The sequence below is a fragment of the Topomyia yanbarensis genome, chromosome 3, assembly GCF_030247195.1.
Source record: "Topomyia yanbarensis strain Yona2022 chromosome 3, ASM3024719v1, whole genome shotgun sequence".
Classification (NCBI taxonomy): domain Eukaryota; kingdom Metazoa; phylum Arthropoda; class Insecta; order Diptera; family Culicidae; genus Topomyia; species Topomyia yanbarensis.
Genome location: NC_080672.1, coordinates 276,743,379 through 276,761,515, shown reverse-complemented (window position 1 = coordinate 276,761,515; position 18,137 = coordinate 276,743,379). Strand labels below are relative to the sequence as shown.

The 18,137-nt window shown below is 38.8% G+C and overlaps 3 protein-coding genes across 7 annotated transcripts in view; all 3 read left to right on the top strand.

Moving 5' to 3' along the window:
• Positions 1–18,137, top strand: part of LOC131694258 (peptidoglycan-recognition protein LC) — a 62,382-nt gene that overhangs the window by 6,310 nt on the left and 37,935 nt on the right. The window lies entirely within an intron of this gene.
• LOC131687947 (uncharacterized) lies at positions 3,009–9,584 on the top strand. The gene is made up of 5 exons (XM_058972047.1): positions 3,009–3,168; positions 8,557–8,627; positions 8,687–8,900; positions 8,960–9,271; positions 9,562–9,584. Exons 2-5 carry the CDS (start codon positions 8,565–8,567, stop codon positions 9,582–9,584), a joined length of 612 nt encoding a protein of 203 aa, XP_058828030.1. The 5' UTR covers positions 3,009–3,168; positions 8,557–8,564.
• Positions 14,505–18,021, top strand: LOC131694257 (uncharacterized). Its single transcript, XM_058982814.1, has 2 exons — positions 14,505–15,722; positions 15,783–18,021. Exon 2 carries the CDS (start codon positions 16,141–16,143, stop codon positions 18,019–18,021), a length of 1,881 nt encoding a protein of 626 aa, XP_058838797.1. The 5' UTR covers positions 14,505–15,722; positions 15,783–16,140.

Genomic DNA, 18,137 nt, shown 5'->3' with positions numbered 1-18,137 from the left:
CGTGCTTTTCCAAAGGAGACTATTGTTCATTGCAGCGCATTTCGAAGTGCCATTCGCCGCACAATTGATCGCTTTTCTTGTAATATCAAAAAACTGATTGCTACTTATCATAAAAATGTTTTTGTAACCTGAATATACTAAACCCGAAATCTTGACGCAATAGGGCACCAGCGGCAGTTCGTCCAGTGAGCCATTTACGCGACTTCCGGACACTTCATTAATAGGTTTGTTCCAGTACACGCTTTTTGCTTCCAGTTGCACAAGAGCAAACAGGAGCAATAAATTCCTCTTCACTTGGTTTACTAGAAGAAAAAAGAGAAGCAAAAAATACAGGAACGGTTTGTCCCTGTTTGCTCCGGAGTACTTCCAGTTTCCTTGGTACTGGACCAAATCTAATTTTGTCGCTTCAAAATCCAATGAAACACACAATACCAGCCACCAAATCCTCCAACAAAAACCGTTCTGCTAGGTTTCTTTCAATCTTTGGTTCAGCAGCCCTACCAGATTTCTGCGCGTATCATGTCTTACTACCCAGTAAAGTTCAACCGGAACTGAACTGGAATTCTGGCTGGTTCCAGTTCGTATTCCGGCTCCAGTGACACAACCGATTCTAACTAGAATCGGTTGTGTCACTGGAGCCGGAATGCGAACTGGAACCAGCTGGAATTCCAGTTCATTTCCGGCTGAGCTTAACTGGGTAGCTGGCAGAGACCATCCCAGTAAAGTTCAGCCAGAAACTAGCCGGAATTCCGGCTGGTTCCAGCTAGTACTCCGGCTCCAGTGACACAACCGATTCTAACTAGAATCGGTTGTGTCACTGGAGCCGTAATACTCATTGGAACCAGCCGGAACTCCTGCTCATTTCTGACTGATCTTTACTTGGGTTCTGCTAGATTTCTGTCAGTCTTGGTTTAGCAGCTCTGTCAGATTTCTGCGCGCATCCTGTCGGCTTAGCTGAACTAGGGCGAACTCGGCTTCGCTTGCGTTTTCTGGCAAATTTTGACAGGAACCGAGCAAAACCCTGGCATAACTCGGAAATAAACCGTGCAAAGATCCTGGTAATTTCTACCTGGTAGGATTTTATAACGAATCGAGCAAAACTTCCGATAAAGTTGTGGCAGGGAGCGTACAGAAATTCTGTTCATACATTTCTGGCTGGATTCTGGTTAAAAGTGAGCAGCATTGGTTAGTTTAACCGCTTTTGTCAGAAACGGTTGTTGCATTTGATTGAATTCTCTGCCAGAATTCTCGCACAAATCGTGCAAAATGCTGGCAAAAACTCTGCCAGAATCAATTTCGCTTTGCTCAACTTCTGCGAACTTTTTGCTAGGGCACGCCTGGCCGTGCATTCCAGCCAGGAATGCACGGCCAGGATTTCTATGCGCTACCTGTCACATCTTTGTCAGATGTTTTGCTCGATTCGTGCTAAATTCTACTAGGTAGGGATTGCCAGGGTTTTGCTCGGTTCTTGTCAATATTTGCCAGAAAATGCGAGCGAAACCGAATTCGCCCTAGTTCAACTAACCCGACAGGATGCGTGTAGAAATCTGACAGGGCTGCCAAATCAAGACTGACAGAAATATAGCAGGACAGTCTCTGCCAGAAAATTTGGTGACTGGGAAGATGCCGAAGAATCGGCAATTTGAATTGAACCGGTTTGACGAATTCGCTTTGCTGAAAATTCAGTAGTTCAAATTGTCAAATTGACAGCGCTATTGCCGAATTCTCAGTATTCCGGTCTGGATTGCTCTAAATCCGGTAAATGTGCTGTCAATTTGACAATTTGAATTACTGAATTTTCAGCAAAGCGAATCTGTCAAACAGGTTCAATTCAAATTGCCGATCTTTCGGCACCTTGTATTGCTGAAACTTTCATCTGATGAAAATTCACCAAAATTTTGCTAAGATTGACAACCAAATTTTGGTGTGTGGGTTCGCTCGCACTGCCTGGCAAAATCCCGACGGGAAACGAGCAAAACCTTGGCAGAATACTGATAGGCACCCGCACCGTGCCTATCCAGCTTTTAACGTGCCATAATGGCGGTCTAAATTGTTCAGTTCGTAATACCTTTAATGGTCATTTTTTGGCAATAATTGTTTACATCAACCGCCCAGTGAGATTAAATAATCTACGTTAGTCCAATGCGTTGGATGTTTATTCAATGAACGCCCGACATCTTCAACTGGGCGTTGCTGTCAAGCAGGCGTAAACGATTATTGTCAAAAAAGGGCAATTAAACGTATTACGAACTGAACAATTTAGACCGTCATTATGGCACGTAAAAAGCTGGATATCTTCCAGGTGGAATTATAGCAGTATTCGAGCAAAAATCTATCATTGTTATGGTAGGAATTAAGGAAAATCCCTGACATTACATTCCTGTCGGAAATATGGCTTAAAGCGAGCAGCGCCGGTTTGTGTTAGCGCTTCTGCCTCGGCTGTTCCATTGAGCTAAATGTCTGCTTAAATTTTCATAACGCGCCCATAGATTGTCAACAACAGTTTGTCAGAAGCCATTTCGTTTTGCTCAACTTCCAAGTCATCGCATCATCGTGAATTGGTTCTGACAGAATCCGGCTGGCATTCTGAGGGCGTTACCAAAAGTCGGACAGAAAATTAGCTCAAATTTAACAACCTATTCTGGTACACACGGTGAAACTAAATGGTACTGCACGCTTTTAGCCAGTGTTTTGCGTAGACTGTTGTCAGAAAGTGCGAGTGAAATCGATTTCGCCCTAGTTTAGCTGACCCGGCAGGATGCGCGTAGAAATCTAGCAGGACTACCAAACCAAACACAGAAAAATCAAGGGCGGTCTTTTTCAGAAAACTTGGTCATCGGCTTCTGCTGTGACTGGGACAACTAGCGTTGAGAGTTGGTATTTACGCCCTAAAAGCAGCCGCATATCTAAGAAATTTGATAGCGATTTTTTTTCCGAAGTATTTTAAATGGAAACCGGATTGCCGTTGTCCGGTACGGAAAACAATCCACACAAAAATTCACGTAGAACACCCGCACAACACAAAAACAAGAACATGAATTGTTTTCGACAGTAAAATTGAAGTATTTATTAGGAGGGACTGCCCTTTCAATGACCATTCCTGTGGATAGATTGTTCCCAACATCAAGTTATGGACTTGCCAAATAGCAACTGACGTGAAAATCCAAGGTAAAAACAAATTATATAATTGAAACTTTCACATTATATGTATTAAACTATAAATACTAGGATGGGGCATTGTTATATGGAAAAACGTAATCATAGTCACATCAACCGAGCACAGCACTTTTTTGGTTCCTTTTGGGGTCCCAAACAACTGTGCAAAATTTGGGGTCGATTGGTGTTGACCCGGCGTAGCGCATTGCGTTTGAAATTTGTATGGAGATTAGTATGGGAAAACCTACATTTTTGCATTTTTAATTTTACAGACTACAATTCTTCCTTCAGTATGCAAACAAATAGATAGAAGTGTAGTCCAGGATATGCTGAACAACTTTGCCGAAGGATGTATGGTGTTAGAATATCTCTAAGCCAAGTTATAGCTGTTCAAAGTTCGATACATCGAATTAAATGTCAAAAATCATTTTTATTGCCAACACTGCCGGTGTACCATGGTATTTCATATAGCATTCCAAAATAACATTATATATTTTAGTTTTACCACATTGGTATGTTTGGATGAATTATTCAAAAGCCTTAGCTCAATTTCATGAGCGTAGGTAGTGGATCAATAGGGCGTAGTGAGGGGTGAGGGGGACTTTAATATGTAGAAATTCGAACTGAAATGTTGTCGAGGTGGAATGTTCAAATGAATTATTTCAAAACAATTACACAATGTCCTACGCATAATAGTAACGATGAAATAAAACATACTGTATCCCTTTACCTTGACTTTTATCAATAGAAGTTACGTTACAGACTGAATCAACTGATGTCGAGTTGATATGTCAGAGAATTGCATTGATTATATTTCAGTTTAATAGGCACTATGATTTGATGAAAGGCTCATTTCGACGCTGTTCGATCACCTGAAGCAAAAATTGTTGTAGGGATCTGGTGGATTTCATTTTGAAATCCAGAAATTAGCTTCACGCTTCGTGATCGAACAGCATAGAAATGAGCATGCTATCAAATCATAATGCGTATTAACAGTTATGTGTCCAACAAAAAACACCTTTAACAGGCCAACGAGGGTACCCGGGTACCCACAAATTGAAATGCTCATAACTATGGCTTCCTTTAACCGATTTGAACACTTTTAGATGTTTTGGATTCAGGAACTCGTCTGCTTTTTGATTTTGTACAGTAGAACCGTAATAATGGATCTGGTTTTTGGTAATCCGGATTTTCCGGAGTAATGTTCCAGTACTAGGATATGATTTGTAAATTTTAATAATGTCCTAGCAATATGAGTATCAAAACTCTTCAAATTGTCTCGGAGGTCTGTTTTTTATTGTTACGGGACCCTATGGCAATTTGAAAAATGGAATTGGAATGGAATGGCCACTCACGGCCTCACAGGAACCTGCTCCGGAATGTCCGTTCCGGGGTCAAATCACCAAATGGTTCCAAAACTACGAGATGCAGCCTACTGATGCAATTCCAAGAATTTTGATGCCCATATTGCTAGTATTCCATTGAAGTTCGCAAATAGTACCCCCGCACTGGAACCTGCTTCCGGAAACCCGGATTCCCGGGAACCGAATGGAGTAACCCGATTCATTTTTACCAAGTCCAAAAGTGGATGAGTTCTTGAATCCAAAACGGGCAAAAGTATCGAAATCGGTTGGATATTACCTTAGTTATGAGCATTTTAGTTTTGTGGGTACCCGGGTACCCACGTCGGCCTGTTACGTAGTAAAAAAAAATCAGGAGCCCCTCCTTACTCCCACCCTTACTATATTAACAATATTATTAACCCAAAAGCTTGATTTAGTGAAGCTCTAAGATGTCACAAAATTTCAATTTCCAGCTATGGATAAAACATAGGAATTTAATTAATTGAAACTTAAAAAGGTACCCAGGTACCGCGTCGGACACACAACGGTTAAACCGAAATATAATCCTCTGACATATCATCGCGACATCAGTTAATTCAGTCTGTAACGTAACTTCTATTGATAAAAGTCAAGGCAAAGGGATACAGTATGTTTTATTTCATTGTTACTATTATGTGTAGGACATTGTGTGATTGTTTTGAAATAATTCATCTGAACATTCCAACTCGACAACATTTCAGTTCGAATTTATACATATTAAAATCCCCCCCCCCCCCCCCATCTCCACTCTCTACGCCCTATTGCTCAACTACCTACGCTCATGAAATTGAGCTAAGGCTTTTGAATAATTCATCCAAACATACCAATGTGGTAAAACTAAAATATATAATGTTATTTTGGAATGCTATATGAAATACTATGGTATACCGGCAGTGTTGGCAATAAAAATGATTTTTGGCATTTAATTTGATGTATCGAACTTTGAACAGCTATAACTTGGCTTAGAGACATTATAACACCATACATCCTTCGGCAAAGTTGTTCAGCATATCCTGGACTACACTTCTATCTATTTGTTTGCATACTAAAGAAAGAATTGTAGTCTGTAAAATTAAAAATGCAAAAATGTAGGTTTTCCCATACTAATCTCCATACAAATTTCAAACGCAATGCGCTACGCCGGGTCAACACCAATCGACCCCAAATTTTGCACAGTTGTTTGGGACCCCAAAAGGAACCAAAAAAGTGCTGTGCTGAAAAAACGATCATTTTGCCCCACCCTAATAAATACATATATAATATGAAACTTTCAATTATATAATCGGCAGAATCTACATGACATTGATCGTGCATTGTGTCCCAAAAAAGGAGCATTAAAATAAAAGCACTTTAAAGATTTTTAAATTTTTTCGAGGGTTTTCCACAATAATCTTATTGTGCATGTGCTCGTACCTTATCGTCCTAATCCTGATCCAAATCCAGCACAAAATTCGGAATCAAATAGCTGAGCTGCCTTGAGGCTATTTGCAGTACAGATAAATTATTTATGAGCTGTTACATCTATGGGCCAAAACAGATCAATTATAAGGCTGAAATGTAGTTTTATTTCAATCACTATTTTGGAATTCTATTTTAAATTTCACACAACATAAATAGAAAGCTGATTCAAATATTATTATTAGTATGTGTGACGACTGATGTCAGATAAATCGACAAGTGCCATAAAACCGATAAACTATAAAAAAATCTGGAAAATTAAATTAAGAAGAGCTGTTTAAATCGTGGAAATAAGAATATCGTGCTTTAGATGTCTTTTTGTCAGTTCTATGCCTGCTCGTCACTTTGAAACAAATTTACATTATAGTATTGCGAACAACTTAATCATTAGCTGGTCAAGAAATCACCCTTATTCTTGTTTACGACGAATGCGAGACCCGTTCGAAAGTGGTTTGTATTCCCGTTTACTACAGCAAAATCAAAAGGGCTTACTATTCGTTCGCATCGCTTTCGAACGAATCTCGCATTCGTCGTAAACAAGAATAAGGGTGAATATTATAAACATGTAAATCAAATAAATTTATAAAATTGGTTGCAAACGTATAAAACCACCTAGCAACACTTTTTGCTTGTTTTACCCAGTTAAGCTCAGCCGGAAAATCAGCCGGAATACTGGCTGGTTCTAATTCGTATTCCGGCTCCAGTGACACAACCGATTCTAGTTAGAATCGGTTGTGTCACTGGAGTCGGAATACGAGTTAGAACCATCCAGAACTCCGGCTCATTTCCGGTTGAACTTTACTGGGTACTTTCAAGTCACACCCGGTCTAACCTTGTGATATCTGATTTGGAATTCTGATTTAATTCTAGTTCAAATGCAACAGTCGATTCTGAAACCGATTTAGTTGGAATCGGTTGTCACATTTGAGCAGAAATTCAGATAGAAATCATATAAAATAGGTTGTTTCGTCGGGTCACCATTCTTTCATTTTCACTTTAAGGCTAGTTTACAGTTCGGAAAACGTGTCACGGGATTTAAGTCCCTGTGTATTTTAAATGGAGCTCGGGATTTCAAATCCCGCGACGGGAAATGAGTCTACACAAAAATGACAGTTTTCCTGAAGTGTAAACCCAACCGCGGGAAACATCACGGGATTTTAAAACTCTCCACACAGAAATCCGGCCGGGAACAATTCAACACAAATTGTTTCCGACGGGAAAAATAGTATTCTTATAAGGTTTGCAATTCGCTGCATGTTTGATACTGTTTGTATTTTTAAGAAGCAGCAGAGTTTTTGGTTTGACAGTTTGGAGAGATCTCGGCGGGAAATTTTCCCTGATCAAATCCCGACGCCAATCCCGTGCGAAATCCCGTGACCCATTTCCCGAACTGTAAACTAGCCTTTACCCAGAATGCACACCAGGCTGATTTTTTTTGACATTTCACACATTCGATATTTACACGGTTCCAAATTGTTGGGTTCAGTATCGTTTACAGCGCGGGTTGCAATCCAAACAAAAAATAAAATGCTGAAATTACGCAGGAACTGTTCATTTAACGAAACTCTTCAGAAACAGTATCCTTTTCTAGCAAAAGGCACAAAGAGTAGTGACATCGAGTGCAGAATTTGCGGTGCTAGAATCAATATAGCGACGCATGGAAAAACCGGTATTCAAAAGCACCTGGAATCTAAAAAGCATAAAAGTGCATTGATTGCTAGATCAAGTTCTACGACAGTAACAGATTTTTTCCAAAACTCGGCGGATTTTAAAACATCGGCATATGAGGGTGTTTGGGCCTATCACGTTGTTAAGTCAAACCAGAGCTTTAGATCTTCAGACTGCGCTTCAAAGATTTTTCGTAGTTGCTACGAAATGAAAAAATTTCATTGTGCTCGTACTAAATGTGAGGCGATCGTAACGAATGTATTTGTTCCATTTGTATTGAGTGAATTGAAAAATGATTTAACTGATGTAAAATACGTAACCGTTTTAACAGATGCTTCAAATCGCGGAAATGTCAAAATGTTTCCAGTTTTAGTACGTTATTTCACACCGACTGGAGGAGTGCGTGTAAAAGTTCTAGATTTTTCTTCGGAAAAAGGAGAATCATCGATCATAATCACGAATGTTTTAAAAACAACAGCCGAAACATTTCAAATTGAAGATAAAATCGTGGGATTCTGCGCGGATAATTGTCCGACGAATTTTGGTTCCAAAGATCGCGGTGGTCAAAATAACGTGTACCATCGTTCAAAGCAATGGATTCCAGGAATAATTGGAATCGGCTGTGCTGCGCACATTGTTCACAGCGCACTCAAATCGGCCTGTGATTCGTTGCCTATCGACATCGAGTGTATCGTTGTTAAAATTTATTCCCATTTTTACATCTATACGGTACGAGTCGAGAATCTCAAGTCGATATGTTCCGAGATGGACAACGTAGAATATAGTCAATTACTCGGTTATGCAAAGACACGTTTTTTAGCTTTGGGGCCAGCGATTGGAAGAATCCTCAATATATTCGATGCATTAAAAATGTATTTCCTTGGTTTGAAAGGCGAAACAATGATTAAAAAGATTTTCGGCAATCCAACGTTGAAGTTTTGGCTCTATTTTGTTAAAGAACAGGTAGGTTTAGTTTCCCAGTCTGACGATTCATTTTCACGGATTTTTTCCTGTTATGCCAGGCCGACTATTTTAAGGAAACAGTCCTCAAGATTGAGAGTGACAACATCTCGGCGATCGACGTCGCATTTCATTTAGATGAGTTGAGAGGAAACATCATGCTTCGGAAAGATGAACATTATTTGAGTCCGGATGTGGAAGCCGAGAAAACTCAAGTTATCAAGAATGGGGGGCTGAAAGAATCTCGTATCAATCAAATAATATCAAGTTTCTTAGGTTAAACAAGTGATTTTATATGAAATTTCTTTTAATTTTCAATCAGTTCTTCTTTATAGACACAGCTAATGATTATCTTGGCGAATGGAGCGAACAATTTGAACAGATACGAACGTTTCGTTGGGTATCAATGCGAACCGTCCCAATATGGAATGAAATTAACAACACGATGAAAGATATTTCGGAAAGATTTAATTTTGATCTGAATGTGAACTCGTCTAAGGTGTTCTGCCAATATGGCTTTATTAAAACGTACTGTTCGTCAGATAAAATAACTGCATGGAACAAGTGCAAAACGCCTACAGAAGAGCGTTGGGTGCAGGTATTTCGACACATGGAAACAGAACAAGTTCCTTATTTGGAGTTTTCTCGTATGATTGAGTTCGTTCTTTGCTTACCAGGAACGAGTGCACCCGTCGAGCGCATTTTTTCGTTGGCTAATCAAATTTGGAAAACTGAATCATCACAGCTTCATGTTGACACATTAAAATCAATTTTAATTTTAAAAAATAATGTGGACTTCAAGTGCGTTGACTTTTATACATTTCTGAAAAAACAGTCTTGGTACTGTTACAACAAATTGCTTCTCAAGATAAATATGACTTTAAGCAAATTACAGGATTTTTGTCGATTCCTGTAAACAAAACAGTACCACTTGTAGAAAACGTGAGTAACGATGAATAAATATGCCAAGATAAGTTTTCATTTTTGACTTTCCGCAATGATGTTATATTATTTGGAATATTAACGCTTTATATTAATTTCTTTTGAGTACCGTAATTTGTTTTGTAAGTTATTGATAATTAAACCCTCTGTCTACAACTGTTTTTATTTGTTTCAATTATAAAGGTTTTAACCATAGGCTAATTTGCCTTCTTTTCTGTTTAGAAAAATTGCTGATCCTATGGGTGGGGTTGGGAATCGACCCGGATGAGCTCCTTTTAAGGCAATCGACTCGCCAACTACGTTATGCTCGCCCCCTCCTAAGTCTACAACTATTCTATTCCCAAAAAAATATTTCCCTAACTGTCTCGGATTAATGAAACGACGGGTTTTCTCAAACCTTGAATAATCGACTTGTCTTTTTGGGGAAATGTGTACGGATTTTTTCTAGCTCACAGTTGGTCAGCTTAAGCATACCATATGTGTCACAAGCATTAATACTAACAAGAAAAATTGTAGGCGAGCAACTGCAATTTTCCAGAATTCCTATATGTATTGGCTGGGTATGTGTAGACTAGACTAGACTAGTATTGTAGAAAACATTTCATTGTTTTTGCTCAAAATGATTTGAAAGTTGAATCGAAATGTTGGATTGACATTTGAATTGGTCCAATACTATCCTAGTCATGTAGTACCTGGCCCTGGCCCGGTATGCCCATGCGTAAAGACGGTCTTAGGTCGCAGGATACCATTGGCTATTTAGTGCTGTAAATTCAGTTCCAATAGTTGTATTATTTTGAAATTTTGTTAAGGGAAGGTACATAAGGAAATACAAAAATATATTTTCGAATTTTTTGATCCACTCAAGTAGATAGGGCACAAAACCTCATGGAATTTACGTTTCGTGTTCGTCTCGTCAGAATCCGACACTAACTTAATGGTAGGACTAAACTAACACCGGATTGACGGAGCTCCAAAAACGAAAACAGTATTTGTGTTTCTGAGCAAACCCTGTGGGAAAATGATACAAAACAAAATGTGTTTGAGCGCGTTACATTCACTACAAACTGCGCCAATAGCGCTTAAAATCCATGTTCAAAAAGGATTATTTTTGGGCATGAGATTGTGAGCGCAAAACAGAAGATAGCGCACTGTTTTGGGTGTATTTCTCGACATTTCTCAGTATATATTACTAAACGCGTCAATTCAATTCGTCGCGTCAAAATGACTAACGTTTGCAATAAACAATACATATTCTTATTAGAATAAAAACACGTCGGAACGAGATCTACTTCACAATTATATATTTTACGTCAAGTGTTCGTGAACATAATGAAATTTTTCGTGCATCAAACAATTCGATTTACTAACGGATCCAGCTCGTGATATTTAGAAAACTGTAATTAAAATAAAAATTATACCTGGAGAGCTATGTATGATTCATCATATGTACAATATTCGTATATTTTACGAATGATTATGACTGAAGAGAGATTTTTAATCAGCTTCCTATTTTGTTGAGCATATTTAATTCAATTGTAATTCATATGCTAGTAGTAGATTTTATAAATTATGAAAATTGTTCGAGCTGCTAAAATAAAACAGAAACGATAATGTTCACGGGAAAAAGAATTGGTTGAGTCATATAAATATTTGCATACTCTTTAAACTTATCAAAGACAGATTTGTATTCAATTGATTACTCATGCTGAGTTCAACTCTTCAAGTCACTTTCTCGATTTATCAATAAGCAGTTACTACTATCATAAGAGCGTTTTCTGTTTAATTAACACAAAGCTAATTGGGTTAGGTTCACATCTTACACATATCTAGAACAACTCATATCACGATCAGGATGTACCAATCGAGCTTGTATAATGTTGGAAGATCTCAATGATTGTACAATTTATGGTACCAATTTGTCAGTTCCAGCAGCTCAATCAAAAGTGGTGTAGCCAGAAATTTGGTTTAGGGGAGTGTTGGGGAGATGCAGGTACATATCTTTTTTTCGAAAATAGAAGTTGAGAAACAAAAACAGTCTAGCAGTTATCGTTGAATTCTACAATACCAGAAGAATCAATCAATATGTATTTCTTCTCTAATATGTTAAACAGTTCAAATCAATATTAAATTTTAAGGAGTAATATTGCAAACCATTCAACGACTAACTTAAAACGAAAACATTCGGCTAACTTTCTGAAATTGTGAAAATTTGAGTTTTGCTTTCAATCCTACTCGATTTCAGTTAAAAGAACAAATATACCTTTAGCACGCGTCTGTTAAAAAATCTGAAAACAAGTTGTTGGTGGGGAAAAATTTTCAACTACCAGCCATCACCTGCCATCTCAAAAATGATAAATTGTGGAGTTGAACTCTGAAACGGTTGACTTTGAGATTACAACTTCAGCTTTAAAGATATACTGAAATCCCAAAAAAAATTGAAATTATTTTTATACTTCTATGGAAAATTATCTCCATCGGAGTAGTTCTTGGAGCTTAGCAGAATAAGCTTAAACTTTTATTGCACCCTCTCTACTCAATATTCGGCTTTATGGCCATCGACCTAATGTCCATATGGTCTAATACTCATTCGGTCAAATGATCTTCGGTCTGATAGCCGAGGACCATAAAAGCACTACGAGCCTACGTGCCACAAGGAACCAAAATGCTTCATATGTTGCCTTAACCGTTTAAATTACATGTTAAATGCGTTACAATAGCGAAATCTCTTTAATTCTCAAAAAGGTGAGTTTAAATTGTGACTTCAAAAAGCATCGCCCCTAAGAGGCAGTGAATTTGTAAACCAGTTTTTTCTCGCAGTGCTAGAAGCTTTTTACCTTCCAATACTCAATACAACTCTTCTAGAATATTTACAATAGTTCACTTGCGTGTAAAACGTAGCCAAAGACATAAATCTTATTTTTATCAGTTTTCAATAATATTGCAACATAACGAAGGTAAACGTTAACTGTCCCTGGCAGCACTGTTCCATCGGAATCTAATCAGACTAATTGCAATAACTTTACTTCTATAGCTAATCCTTGTAATTCCTGTTAATATTCAAATGAAAGGCAATAGTCACATTCATTAACCTTACTTGTTTTGTGAGCAAATCTTGCCTAAATCAAAAGTTAAAGCTGTTTAAAAACGTTGTTGTCCACAAACAACATGAGCATGAATGGATAAAGAAAAGTAACAGAATACATGCGTTTTCATTAAATTCTGAATACTATTTTAAGCATATTACCACTCAGAATAGAACTCTTTAGTTAGAGTGTGGTTTTGAAGAGGAAGAATACATATGATGTAGCCAAACGAACAAGATTTGACGTATTTAACGTATTCACAATAGTAATATGTCAGATTTCTTTTAAGAAATTCAAAATGTAAAACAATGAAAAAATGGCACCTTTAAGCTAACGCATACGTGCCTTATCAAATAAACAAATTGAAAAAAAATGTCAGATTTCTGTTCGTTTGGATACGTAAAATTCATTCTAGCCACACTATACCTAGACTGCTCTAATAGAGAATCCTGGTCCGGAATAATACATGGGGGATCAATCTGTCATAACTTAAGAAGCGATCATTCTATTTCAAAACAATCGCTATTTTGTGTGACACGCTTTTGAAATGCCTCCGTCACGTCAGTTCTTCGGTGGTAAAGGTACAGGAAGTGATATGTCAATTTTAACTTCACAACATCCAATTCAGACGACCGTATTAAATCCCGTGCAATACTCTATCAGCATCTTCAGAAAAAGAATGCAGAAAAATAATTTAAAGGTGAAAATTATGGATAATGAAAGCTAGAGGGTACGTTTAACCAAAATGTAAATGGATCCTACCGATAGACTACTCCACATAAATAAAGTTCATAAATCCGTTTCAAATACTGAATACAGCAACAGCTCGGTTCACTGGTAGTGATTCTTTGTCTTTAATACTTTCTTGTCAGCTACTTGAGAGGAATATGTTGATCGAACTAGTCAGATGAGACAAAGTAGGCAGTCTCTTGCAAACTTTTTATTAAAAAGTTAAGTCATTTCGTCTGCAAACTCAAGCGTTCGTTTTAACGAATACGAATAGACGAGTCTTTCGTTTGTGTTACTTTGCTCGCCGCAGAACGGCAGTTTTCCTTGAACTGCATCTCGCTGACAACTGTCTTTCGTATCTTCCTAAGCTTCCGCTTAACGATTGCCCAACATTTTTCTATTGGGCGGAGCTCTGGCGTTTTAGAAGGGTTGAGTTCATGAGCACAACCTAGATGTGGTTCGTTGAATACCACCCCATGGCATTTTTCCGAAATGGCAAGAGGGCATATCCGGCCAGAACAAAACGGAACAATTGCGTTACTTGGTGAAAGGCAACAGGCGTTACCAAGAACTCCTGCACACGAATTTCCTGGTTGATGGTTCCAGTTGCGATGTAAATATCGCTCATTCAGCCACATAAATAAATGGCTCGCAACAGAAGATGTTTCTTTGCTAAATTAGGCAGCTTAATGAAGTTAAAACTCTGCGACTTTTCCTCTTCCAGTCGACGTATAATATTTCTGTCCAGGAAGCTGTTTAAAGTCTGCCTTTGGGTGAGTTTCATCAGCCTGTACCACGCAAACTTCGCAAAGTCAGCATCTGCATGGACTGTTTCTGCTATCATTAGGGACCATTCATAAATTACGTAACGCAAAAATTGCCCAAAATTGACCCCCCCCCCCCCTCCCCCTATGTAACAAATTGTCACAAATTTTTCCATCCCCCCTCCCCTGTTACGTAACAAATTCCAAGAAAAAAATGTTTTTTCTTCGATGAAAACATGTTACGTAACGATCTAGTTAACACCCCCTCCCCCCTATGTCACAACTTGTCACAACTTGTCGTACCCCCTCCCCCCCCTAAAAGCGTTACGTAATTTATGAATGGTCCCTTATCTGGTCAACTTGTTTTGCTTATCGTCTCGATTTAGAGTCACCAGCTTTTTGTAAGTCAACGTACAGCTAGATCTACGGTTGTAGACGACACTTCCAGCTTACTTTCGACATCTCGGGCGGAGAGCTTGAAACAGGTGGCAACACTTTTATTTCTCCCCGATCCAGTCTTCCTGGTTAGCGACAAACGTTTTCCTAATAGTTTCATCATTATTTGTCTTTGGTTTCATTGTTAGTGACAGTTGATTTAGCCACTTTCAACAAATTCGCTAACTTAGCGTGCGAGATTTGATTTTCGCGATGTGAGAGCAAAATTTTGCTCGGTTGCTTCGATGCCATTGTCACAGCTTAAAATCAAATTAAAAATCAAGCAGTAGGTATGATGCCACACCATACATCCCCCTGCCACATCCAAGTTTTGTTTAAAGTCCAAAAAGATATTGGTAATTGATTAATTGATTGTAATGGATTACAATTAAATATCCACGGGGAAATGAGAGCGACGTGATTTGTTGCTGATTCATCTTTCTTTGGATTCGCTATCAATTTAGAACTTCTATTAAAATGAGTCATCACCTCAACACCGTTAGCCGTGACATAACCCGTTTTGTGTGGATGTTCAGATTGGTGTCCTAAGAAAAATCAACCGCATACTGGTCTAACTGGCAGTTTCCAGGACCATAATGACATAATGGTTTACTGATAGCAATATTTACTTAGTTTACTTAAAGCCTATAGTGATAATGGATTTTCATTTCTCCGTATCACACTCTTTCAGCAGAAAGCACCAACGTTTTATATACGATCTAGCAACTTTCAAGCTTATGAAAGCATCGAGTGCAAATTATAATTATTAGCCACAGCGACAGACGCGTCGAGCACGCGTTCTCTCGTCTATGTTTCACACCCACACACGTCTGATCTTAAAAAAGGGTATAGCAATTGTTACGACAAAGCCCCCTCGTCCATACAAATCTTCTTTACCGGTACCTGGAGACCTGTCCGATCGAACGTCAACTCATTGACAGCGACAGATGAATAAGTCTAGTTAGGAAGCGGACTATATTCTCTCTATACAAAATTAAAGATCTACAAATTTATTATATACAATCGGTAAATTACTTACTTATCTTAATGCTACAAGAAATATTTAACTTAAATTTAAACTATAGACTACAAGCGAAATTTAAGCAGTAAAGGCATTATTTATAATTATTTGGTGAAAAACTAAGGTATAAACATGTGAATTTAATAACTATAATTTATATAAACTTATGTTAAAACTAATGCAGGTGTGAAAGGTGGTCTACGCTTTCTGTGGGTATAATTTGAATACGCAGTAGATTCAACCGTAAAGAGGTAATATTAAATTAATTAACTGATATTCGGAATATTCAATGAAAACCTAACCTAAATTATAGTTGCTACAAACGTGGAGCAAGAACCGAACCGATATCAAAAGAGGTTAAAAAGGCACTAAACGTAAGAAATGTGACCATTACTTTAAATATTCAAATAACCTTAAACTATGTTCCAGAAATTTTATAATCCTATTAATAATAAAGATTGTCGAACTGGAAAAGCCGCGGTTCCTTGCAACAAATTATAAAATTTGTTTAATCACCCAAGATCAAGAAAGCACTGCCTAGAATGGCACCAAAGAAAGTCAGCAAGTTTCAGGACAAGATTGACCCACCACCGGATGCGAGTTGTAGAAAATGCAATTCTCCAGATAATAGCAGGATGGTGCAGTGCGACGACTGCAACGAATGGTATCACTACAGTTGCGTAATGGTAGATGAAGGGATCGCTGATTACGACTGGAGCTGTGACGAATGCGTGACTAAAAAAGCCCAGCCAACAGGAACCTCAACCCCAGTCTCCTCCAATGAACAGGAACTGGCTGTTACTATCGTAGATGAATCGTCCGTGGTCGACCCTAAACCAAACATAGCTAAAGTTGGAAATAATGCTATAATTCCTAGTACCGGAGACACAGAGCTGACGTCATCGCTTGCGGAAAAAGAAGAAAATCTCAACCTCCGCAAAGAAATCAAAGAGTTACGTCTCATGTTCGAGATGCAGCGTACCGAGTTTGTGCGACATATCGGTCTCCTAGAAGAGCAAAAAAACGCTTCGATTAACGAACAACTCTATAAGTGCAAGGAACAATGGAGCAAACGTGAACATCAGCTCGAAAAAGAGATCGCACTATTGAAAAGGCAGAGCCTGCCTGCATCTGTTCCAAAAGCGAACGGAGGGACAAAATCTGATTCGCCATCAAAACGTACGGCCAAAGACCGGGAGCGGCGCCTCATTGCTTTGAAGGAACGACAAGCGTTAGAAAAAAAGCATCTCGAAGAGCAACTCGAGCTGATGGAAGAACCCAGCAGCGAAAGCGATCTCGCAGGCGAAGAAGAAGAGGATAATAACAGTAAGCAAAAAGTTCATGAGTGGCTGAAGACCCAATCTCCTCCCGGTTCATCCGTAGTTCACTCGAGTAACGTCTGCACTGATATACTATCGGCGACTTTTACAAAAAAAACGAACAGCTATCGCCAAACGGCATGCCACCTTCCAACCCTTTCGAAGAACCAGCTAGCGGCACGTCAAGCTGTAGCCAAAGATTTACCAATCTTCTCTGGAGACCCCGAGGATTGGCCCTTGTTCTTCGCAACGTTCGAAAGTAGCACCGCAATGTGCGGATACAGCCATGAAGAAAACATGTTTCGTCTGAGACGCTGTTTAAAAGACAAAGCCTTCGATGCGACGCGAAGCCTGCTGCTGCACCCAGCCAACGTTAATACGGTAATAAGCACACTTAAAACCTTGTTTGGAAGACCGAACCACATAGTCGGAAGCATGATTCAGAAAATTCGAGAAATCCCACCACCCGAGAAGTTAAATACAATGATTAACTTCGGAGTTTCAGTACAAAATCTATGCGCAACTATTCAAGCATGTGAGCTCGACGAATACAACTATAACGTAACGCTGCTTCAAGAGCTAGAAGAAAAACTTCCACCAACAATTAAGCTCAGTTGGGCGCTAACACGAAAACCCCTTCAAAAGGTTAATCTTACAACTTTCAACGAATGGCTGAAAACAATTGTAGAAGCAGCTTGCGAAGTTACAACTCCGGACATGACACTCGGATGCATTGGGAAGACAGAGAAGAAGAAAACCCATGGATTCTTAAACGTCCATTCTGAGTGCTCGTCACAAAATGCGTGTGAATCGGCGATTAAAGATTGCGTGGTTTGTAATGGGGATTGTGAGACAGTTGACAACTGTAAACGATTTCTGGCGATGAGTGTTGATTCACGATGGAAAGTCCTGAGAGCCTGCAAACTTTGTCGTAGGTGTCTAAAAAAACACTTCACATCATGCGATGTCAAAGATCCATGCGGACATAACGGTTGTTCATTTCTACACCACAAACTATTACATAATGAACAAGCACAAGGCCGCAGTGTCCCCACTATCATCCTCTTCCACAGACGTAAATCATTGCTGCAATATTCATCGTAGTGGTGTGGGATCTGTTTTCTTCCGTTACGTACCGGTGATCATGCACGGAAATGGAAATTCAATTGCGACGTTCGCGTTCCTAGATGATGGGTCGTCATCAACCTTGATTGAACAAG